Here is a 9,749-nt window from a genome sequence, read left to right as displayed (position 1 = left end):
TTATGAATAAGAGTTGGGGGGGGGGGGGGGGGGGGGGGGGGGAAGTTGCTTACAACGTAACAGCCTGACACGCATTAATGGACTTGATTGTTGAAGTAGGGGATGTATCATACTTCTATGAGTATGTTGGTACAGGACCTCAAGTCAAAATATGATATCGACAACCCAGAGGACAAAACTATTTGTCAGGCATGTCCTGATGTTTCAGCCTGGCTACTGCCCTTTCCCAATTTTCTTAATCCTCACCGCAATGGGAACAGTATCACGTAATTGTCACGAAGCAAAACAGCGTAGTCTTGGTGAAGCTGACATGATTACATTCACATGAGTCAAATTAAACGAATATTTCATAAGATAAATACGGACTGGGAAAACTGCACAAGCCTAAACATCTTAATAATTGACCACAAATTCGGTGATATCACCATTACGAAAACACGAGTTTTGGGTATTTACCGTGGAGGAAAGTGAAAAGCCTTGTGGCGATGCGACTCGACAAGTATGTATTTCAACGATACAACTACTTGAAGGAGTAACGGTCGAACAAAGCTTTCAAGAGTCGCCAGCGGGCGAGCTGCAAAGCTCAATAGCATTAAAATGAATATTAATGTCATTGAGCTTTGCAGCTCCACAGTTGGTTGGGATGTATGCAGTCGAGACAAAAGAAGACGTTATTGAATATAAGAATGGGTAACAGAGTACCCCGGCCATCGTTGAAGTAGCCTCATCGGTAATTGGACACATGATCAACGGCAGGGCAGTCTCTTCAGGAACAGGACAACGACATAATTTTGTTTTGATGCAGGATAAGACTTGATTCGAACATGTGCTTCAAGATTTCGAGAGGAGGGCAAGAGCTAGAATTAATAATGTTAAGGCTGAGAATTTTTAAAATCCTCTTATTCAGTACAGCTACGCATGGCTGGCACATGTGTGCAAGGATCCTCGAGGCGGACCAGGAAAAAAAGTTGCTACACTTCCTTCCAACACGTTGACAAAACGGAAAAGCGATTGCTGTGAGCAGCCAGTTCTGTTTTTTATTCTGACTTTAGACGTCCGCATAAGCACGCACAAGACTGGCGTGGTGTAAAAGAGTACAGCACCAGTGTTAACCGTTGACTACCAGTGGGCCGGCATCAGTAATAACCTATATAGCAGCAGAAAATCTCGGGATATCGCAGATCACAGTTTGGACGGGACGGCTTGAAAACGTCAGAACACGTGTGGCAAAGGAAACAACAGACAAAACGTGTTGTAATCGGCCCTCCGCAAAATGAGCATATGCGGAGCAGGCGCCAAGGAAGGCTGGGCATGGCCTACCGCCCGCAGCACACAGTACACTGCAACCTCCTACGAAAAACGTGCGTCATGCACCCGTACTTTACTTCTCTTCTGTAGGCGAGAATTGTAGGGGAATAATCGAGCTTCCGCCTCACAACAACTGTAAATTCTCGGCCCGATGCGGACGGCGGGCGTGGCTGCAACATGCAAATATGGGTGTTTACCCAGCGCAAGGGAGGCAGTTGGTTTCCCACTTGTGACGCACCAGCGAGTAAACTAACTGCGGTTAGCTCGCTGGAGTTGCGTTGTGAACGGGACGACACGCTGGATGTTAGCTGTTCATGGTAGGTAAGCTACCTTCATGTCAGGCGCATTTGCTTATTTGCTCGTAGCTTGAGATACACCCCCACTCCTAGTCATTCCCCAGAGCTGTTCATAAGCCCCTCTATGTCGTCGCGGAACGAATCACTTCGGCATCGTCATTCGCCGACATCAACTCTTTCCACATCTCAACCACTACACTTTTCTAACTTCTGACATCGTATAAGATGCCTCTATACCTCAGCGACCCCCTCCTCTCACATCACCGCCTATACGACTACAGTGGGCGTCGTTCACGTTCATATTCACGGCGCCGCCGTTCTTACAGAAGCAGCCTCTATCACCGAAGCTCTCGCCGATATTCGGGCTCTCGCCGGTACTCCTCCAATCGCCATCACAGCAACTACTACGACGCCCACGCCGCTAGGCTCGACGCCCATCGCATGGTGCATGCCGCATCGGCTCGGTTCGCTGCAGCTCAGACCACGGCACATATGCATAGGGCTTCAATGGCAGCTCAATCACGTGCATCAATCCTTCACCCTGCATTCGTTCCCCGCTTTTACTGACTGTAATCAGCGTTCAGAAAGGCAAGGAGATGTTCAGGTTTGTAATATTTAAAATATATCCGAAAGTTCATTCCACGTTTAAGCATCAGTGATGGTGCTAGTGTTTCTGTATCTTTTCCGATGTTAATTTGCTGAAGCCCCTACTCAATGTCTTTAGCATCTGAACCTCTTATCCCCTCATGGTAACTGATCAAACGGAAGACAGACAAGAGAGGAAAGTTGCGAGACATAGATATGTTTATTAAAATTATTGTGTTCTTTCCATGGAGACTCTCTGGGTGCCCAGACTTTTCTTGCGAAATTGGGCAAATAATATGTCTTCTTCGAGATGAGTATTTCACGTGTTGGCATATATATGTGCTACCTTACTGTTTGATGGAATTCATCAAAGGCTGCAACTGCAGCAGTGGATAAAGCCATATCGAGATTCTTAAATGGGAAAGTTTTACTCAGCGAAAAGATTAATAGGCGGTTCAACAGAAGACATATGGGGTTCCGGACTGCAAGGGCTCTATACTGATTGCGTTCTCGAGTTCCCTTCATCGAGAAATGATTGAGAGACAAAAGCTCCTGCATCAGGACAGCTTTTCGTTGCTGCGAATAGACAAAGAGAGAAGAAGCCTTGCCTCCCGCTTGAAGTTGTTAGTACTGGGAGGCGGAATGGTGACTAGGACGTCCAATTAAAGAAAGATTTCTAGGAAACATGCGACACGTTCAGCTGCAATATAGAAAGTTTGGCTGAAGAGCTGATTATCAGCGCGTGCCAGTTGCAATGCCCTAATACAGCACTACGAACGATTGAAAGACTAGTGCATTTGCTTGGTATTTTGCTACAACAGCTAAAGTCTGCAAGAGTTGACTTTTCAGTCAGCTTCAATGCCTATCTGAGGACCGATGAGACTGTAGAAGATTTGAAATGGATACGTATCTCCTGAAATCAGGTTGAGAAGATGAGGATGCGAAAAGAGTCGGTGGAATATGAATACAGCTTCTGTGGACTTGAACAGCACTTTCATAGGGGAGCAAGCGCGAAAATAAATAACGTTGTTTATGTATTTGTTCTCACCAAGAAAAGTTTAGATGCTTTCGAGAGTTTAATTTGCGGGAAGATGCGTGAACGGAAATATCGGCGAGGTCTGCGGGACGCACACAAGTTGTTGTTTGTACGCTCAAGCACGTTGAACCCACTTCTTCTTTTTGGGCTAAAACTCGTCACAAGAGCACGGACTCAAAAATGGAGACTCCCCCTTTCTACTGTACATCCGTTGGTTGCGAGGGATAGCGATGACAGGGCATGGCTTTTTGGCAGACGCCCTCTTCCCACGTGGCAAAAAAACGTGTTATATTCTAAAATACCAATATTTTCCCGCAGCATGTGTGAGCAGAAGCGAGAGCTGACACTAGCTTTAGTTTCGACGCATTCCTACAGTGCGGAAAAATTCCATCTTGCTGCATCGCAGCCATATATTTTGCCCAAACCTCAAAACCTCTTGTTGTCACCCTTCCCGGCACCCCCCCCCCCTGTTAAGCCACCTCCGCCATCCCCTCCGCCCCGGCCCGGCACCGCCGCATCTCTCCCTTTTCCACGATGGCCCCATCCGCCGCTAATGAGGTTGCGCAAGACTCGTCGACCGTCCTGAAGCGTCTCTGCACGCGGCTCGAAAACAAGACCTGCTTCGATTGCAACGCCAAAAACCCGACCTGGGCCTCGTCCCGCTTCGGTGTTTTCATCTGCCTCGACTGCTCCGGTTTCCACCGCAATCTAGGCACTCACATCACTTTCGTCCGCTCCGCCTTCATGGACACCTGGTCGAAGACCGATCTCGCACGCATGGTCAACGGCGGCAACGGAAAGGCTCGTTCCTACTGGAAGGAGCACGGCTGGCACGACTTCAACGGCTTCCACGCTGATAAGTACACGGGGCGCATCGCCGCAAGCTACAAGCAAAAGCTTGAACGCCAAGTCGCTGACGCAGCCTCCGACTGGTCCTCTTCCCCGAAAACGCCGCCCTCGAACACCCTCTCATCCGCGTTTGCGGGCGCGGCCATTAACGACGCCCCTTCCGTCCGTCTTTCCCCGAAAGCCGTCCGACGATCGGAGGCTGCCGCACATCCCACCACACCCCCAAAGCCCCGCCAACCGGCCTCGATTACTATTGCCGCTCCCGTCGCCGCCGATGGCGCTTCGATTACCGGAGCGAGACGTCCGACGCGTCGTGCTGCAGGACTTGGCGCTCGTCGGAAGGCCTCCGCTACGCGAAAAACGGCCTCGACGGCGATTGACTGGTCAAAGGTCGGCTCGTCGGACGTCCCTGCGGGCCCGGTGTTGCCGAAAGTTGCAGCGCAGAAGCCTGCTAGACACGTGAACGGGGTCAATCAAAAGACAGCGGCGGCGCCCACGAAGGAGGAGATTGCGGAGAGGTTCAAGGGGGCCAAGGCGATTTCGTCGGACGATTTCAAACCGCAAAACGGGGATGCGACGCAAAACATGATGAACAGGTATGGAAATGCAACTTCGATTGGGTCTTCGGACTTCTACGTGCAATCGCGATCCAGTAGTGCAAGGGCAACGAATGAGCAGGATGCCCTCGCCGGAATGGCAGACGACATTTTTAGAGCAGCGAGCGAGGGAGTTGCTCAGGCTGCGGATGAAGTCACTAATGCATTTACTGACTTTTTGAATAAGGGTTATGCTTGATGGACATCCTTTTCTTTCAAATCCTTAATCGCATGAGCATAGCGCTTGGCGACTGTAACACCCTTAGCTGGGACGTGTGTGGCAGCTGCGGACCAGTTGCGTGTACCATCGGTGCGTTAGAAGCACGGCGGGACAAAGGCACTAGAACCTTAGTCCGATGTGATCTGTGACTGGTCGTGAATCGGAGCTGTTTTTGTTTGAGTGCAGGTCAAAAGTCTTCTTGTCCATGTACTCACTAGGTCGGGTGCTGTAGTTTGTTCAAAACCACGTGCGACTCTCGCCGCTATGGCACTCCTTCAGTTGGTGTGGACCATCTATGTCATAATATTTTGATACGGAAAATTTGGAGGCTGCCCTGGCAGACGTCTGCAAAAGACGAGCAAAACTCCGTGATAGCTTTTGACATTCGCTGTAAACCTTTTGCGAATTGCCAATTGAAGTCTGAGTTTTCTTGCAAGCCTTTCATTGTCCAGATTGACTACAGTTTCGACTTCTTTTTGCTGCGACTTACTATCGAAGAAGTGCGGATTGCATTGGATGCTATGTCTCGAAATTCTTTGCCAACGTACTGTCTTTCATTCTTTTGACAGCTTCCAAACCCCGAGTTCCTCCAACACCTCGTTTACTCGCTGAGTGTTTTCCAAAAAGAATGACGCTGCGGTGGACGACGAACCCACGCGGCACGTAAAGACCTTGCTTGGGGAACAATGAACGCCCACCTTCTCCAAACGCTTCTCATCTCGGAGAAACTCAAACATTCCTTCATCGGCACGGTCATCACCTATGCAAAGAATAAAATCAATTGACGGCGCCGGGGCGTCGTCCTCTATGCTAAAGTCATTTTCGAGACGCTGGCGTATGGGAAAATCACGAATGTGTTCCAACGTCCGGATAATCGCTGCGCTCTTGTCGACTCCGTTCGGGCGAACCTTGACCCACCGCTGGCGCCCTTCGTCTGCAAGGAGATCAATATTAAGTCCCTGTAGCAGGAAGGACTCTAGATGGTTAAACAGGTCTCTAGCCTGCCATCGTCCAAAATCTGTTTCCGAGTCAATATAATGCCATGTCAGAGTGGCGTCACCTTCTTCAATGACGACTCCTGGAGTTCTTTCCGCAAAATGCTGCATTACCGGGAAAACTTGGCTCTTCCATGCGCCAGAATCCGAGACCAGCCCTGCTTCGTTGCTCAGCGAGACGATGCTCTGTGCACTACCTCTGTTTTTGCCGTCATTGGCAGACAGTAGTGACACTTTCCGTTTGCGCTCTTCCTCGTCAACGAACACGTCTGCATTATTCCTTCTATTCCACATCACCCCTGCACCACATGACGACAGGCTCCTGCCGAAATGGTTTTGGTCGGCGTCAGAAGCAATGTCCGTTGCCGCATCTGAGTTGCTCGCCGTTTGCGAAAACTGCCCGCACGAATTCTGCTGAGGAATAAATCCGTTGGTAGTGTTGTCATTGTACAACGTGATCCACGGAGAACGGCCAGGTGCTCGGAAAAATGCACCATCCTCCGCTGCAAGGTATACGTCGAGATCACCGAGCCACTGCGTGACCGTTTCGCGGTCGCGGCTGGACACGATGAGAATAAAATTGTACGGACTCGCCTCTTTTAGTGTTCGAATCAGGTCGAGCACTTGTTGAGGCGGAACGCCGAGCTTGGCAATGGCTTGAAAGGGCACAAGAGTACCATCCAAGTCAAACACCAGTAAGTTGGATCGCTTTCGCTTTTTGGGTTGGCGTGCCCCGTCGGGCGACACCCATGACGCGTCCTGCGTTTCCGACGGCGATACAAAGTTGTTTTGACGAAAGCCGTCGCGCCCAAGGAAAGCGTCAATCTGCTCATGCGTCATGCCTCCGATGCGCGGCGGCATCCCAAACGACCCAAGCATGACATTTGAAAGCTTGTCCGGCCCCAACTGTGACATCGATGACAAGCCATTGCTGGACGGCACGGGCGAGGGCTGCGCCAGTGTGCCTAGATAGGCGCTTGCAACAACGTTGGAATCTAAAGCAGGCGTTGCAGCGGACGTACCGGCTTCCTGGGCGCCATCGGCTTGCTCTAAATCCTCGAGAAAGTTGAACCCCCACAGCGAGGCTGTGTGCGATGTGACAAAGCGATAAGCAGCATCATTTCTCGTCGCGCGGGCCGCGGCTGGCATTTCAAGCGCTATTTTGATCTTGACGGCCATTTCGCCAATGTTCCACGGGTTGACGTGCAGTGCGGTTGCAAGGCTCTGAGCAGCGCCTGAAAACTCGCTTAGTACGATAGGACCGTTGTTCCCTCCATGCTGGCAAACGGTCCATTCATGAGGCACCAGCCCCATGCCATCCCGCACGGTGCTGACGACACATGCATGGCCGATGCACATGAGGGCGTGTATTTCCGTCGGGGACAACTCGGTGTTAATATAATGAACTGGGGAAAAGGCGAAGGTACCAAAACTAGAATTGATGCGCCCCACAAGCTCGTTGATTTGATTTTGTTGGGTGTGTTGGGCATCGCGGCTCTTGCCCTGCTTGGGCAACATGGCGGCCTGGATGAGGACGACCTTACCAACCATCTCAGGATGGTCTGTCAGCAACTGTTCAAACGCAAGCAGCTTCAACGGTACGCCTGCAAAGCTATCATCCAAGCGGTCAATGCCGACGACAATCTTGCGGCCCTCAAACCTGCCGCGCAGTTCGGCGACGCGGGACTTGACGGCCTTCGAGCTGACATGGTTTCGCAAGGCGCGGACATCAATGCCGCAAGGATAGATTCCGATTTCGCAGCTGCGGCCGACACGCGGGTCGGCCTCGATAGCGTTAGGGGTGCCCTCCAAGCCGAGGAGCCTGGTGCACGAGGACACAAACTGTCGAGAGTAATCGTAGGACAAAAAGGCGATCAAGTCGGCGCCAATGACGCCTCTGAGCAGTTCGACGCGGTGCGGGAAAATGCGAAAAATCTCGGCTGACGGGAACGGGGTGTACAAAAAAAAGCCAATCTTGGCATACCAAAGGCTCTCCCTCAGTAGACTGGGGAGCAGCATGAGGTGGTAGTTGTGGACCCAAATGAGGTCTCCCTCCTCGTAAATCTCGCTGATGGCCTCTGCAAACTTTTTGTTGACAAAGCGATAAGCATTCCAGGCCTCGTCCAAGTTGTCGGGGTCGCCAAACGCGGCGTAGTCGTAATGCAAGAGCGGCCACAAGGCGTCCTCGCAAAAGGTGTCATAGTTGGCCAGCAAGTGCGGCTCGTCGGGGAGCGAGACGGCGACGTACCGCGAGCGCTTGACCTTTTGGACGTCGGGATGCCTTGAGTTGAGGGAGCGCCAGCCGGTGCGATGCTCCTCGCCATAGACCTCCTCAAAAGTGTGTGCCTCAACATCACCCTGGCCATCGGCCGTGCCTACCCAGACAAACGGGAACTCGGAGGCGCCGTGCAGGCTGAAGATAGCCTTTGGCGGAAGACCGCGGTCGAAAAACTGCTGTCGCACGCTTTCCCGATGCTCCTTCTTGGGCAGGCGGAAGCTGACGCTAATGATTCTAGTGCGGGAGCGATCCGGGGCGACGTCCGAGTGCGGGGGGCTGTTGTTTCCAGCGGCGGCATTGGCGCGTGACGGGTGGTCGCGATGCGTGCGGGTGTTGATAATGGAATCGGACACGCTGTGGTTGCGTCGCAGCAGGCGGCGGTTCTTCTGCAGGGCGACGCGGTGGCGTGCCTCGGTGAGCTTGGACTGGACGAGCTGGATCTCCTCGAGCAGGTCGGTCTCGGCGGCATCGAGATACGCGCGGTCGGAGTCACACGGCGGGAGCGGGGAGAGGAGCAAGTCCGAGTACGGCGAGCGCGGGCCGCGCAATGGGTCGGGGAGGGGGTCCGGGAGCGGGTCGGGGAGGGAGGCAGTGGGGGTGGAGAACGGAGAGGACATAGGTTAGCCCGGGGGGAGACGGGGAGGCACGGGATGCATAGAGGCAGCGGAGTTTGGGGTTGGGGGGGGTGGAGCAAGTGCGCGGGGTCGATGCGTAAATTAGGGAGGGAGGGGATGGAGGAGGGGCAAGTGTCGGGCGTTTAACGGGGGGGGGGGGGGAAGGGGGGTGCATGGGAGGCGGTTGCTGGACAGGAGCACTTGTCGGCACCGGGTTGGATGTCGTTTATGAGGGTGTACTGTAGCAGGCAGGCGAGGCGGCACGTGTCATGACACGTGGACACGAGAGTCACGCGAGGTGCGACTCGCCGTGTCATGACACGTGGTCACGAGAGTCACGCGAGGTGCGACTCGCCCGCGGACTGCAATCGCGATCACAGGACAATCGCGATCGCGCCATGGCCGCCGCGAGCAATCAACGCGCTGCGCGAGATACTTGTAAAGTTACATCGAATTTGCACCGCCGCGAATATCCCACCACCAATATCCCACCACCAATATCCCACCACCAATATCCCACCACAAATCTCCCCCGCGGCCAACCCACCCCGCACAAGTGTCCGCCCGCGCCGCATTCTACCGGCGCCATGCCACAGACGTTGTCCACGCACTCCACGTGTAGCGTGAAATCTACCGTATGCGTTAGGATATGCCCCTATGATACCCTGTGATAAAGAAAAAGTCACGCAGACCGCTTCTTCCACCTCAGCGCGGGGTTCGCACACCGCTACCAATCCCTCCTCCTCAGTAAGCGCCCACCCCCCTCCCCCGCACGCCACCACCATGCAAACGGTTTGAGGCTCCAAAGCACCTTCCAAAACCATGCGCGGGCATTGCGCCGTGCCGGCAGCTCAGAGCGAAGATCTGGTCCGGGCCTGGGCAGTACCAGCATGCAGTGACCAGCGTAGCCGCCGGGCAGGTCTTCATCAAGTGTCTGGCCCGGGTCAGAGACCAGTTTGTAAGAGCCATCAA

At 53.1% G+C, this 9,749-nt stretch overlaps 2 protein-coding genes; one reads left to right on the top strand and one right to left on the bottom strand.

Moving 5' to 3' along the window:
- Window positions 1-3,759: 3,759 nt before the first annotated feature.
- Window positions 3,760-5,308, top strand: CHC_T00002540001 (hypothetical protein). XM_005713597.1 is given in 2 exon segments: window positions 3,760-4,869; window positions 4,870-5,308. The coding sequence occupies 1 exon segment, from the start codon at window positions 3,760-3,762 to the stop codon at window positions 4,867-4,869; it is 1,110 nt and encodes a 369-aa protein (XP_005713654.1). The 3' UTR covers window positions 4,870-5,308.
- A 136-nt stretch (window positions 5,309-5,444) lies between these two features.
- Window positions 5,445-8,780, bottom strand: CHC_T00008273001 (Trehalose 6-phosphate synthase, family GT20 / Trehalose 6-phosphate phosphatase). The gene has a single exon (XM_005713596.1). The coding sequence runs from the start codon at window positions 8,778-8,780 to the stop codon at window positions 5,445-5,447; it is 3,336 nt and encodes a 1,111-aa protein (XP_005713653.1).
- Window positions 8,781-9,749: the final 969 nt, after the last annotated feature.

This window comes from Chondrus crispus, genomic scaffold, assembly GCF_000350225.1.
Source record: "Chondrus crispus Stackhouse genomic scaffold, scaffold_142, whole genome shotgun sequence".
Taxonomy (NCBI): Eukaryota; Rhodophyta; class Florideophyceae; order Gigartinales; family Gigartinaceae; genus Chondrus; species Chondrus crispus.
Note: the sequence above shows the minus strand (reverse complement) of the source record. Positions and strands in the feature narration are given on the sequence as shown.

Bases quoted from the DNA above. Each gene is read 5' to 3' on its own strand.
- CHC_T00002540001 (XM_005713597.1), top strand. From the start codon at position 3,760: ATGGCCCCATCCGCCGCTAATGAGGTTGCGCAAGACTCGTCGACCGTC.
- CHC_T00008273001 (XM_005713596.1), bottom strand. From the start codon at position 8,780: ATGTCCTCTCCGTTCTCCACCCCCACTGCCTCCCTCCCCGACCCGCTC.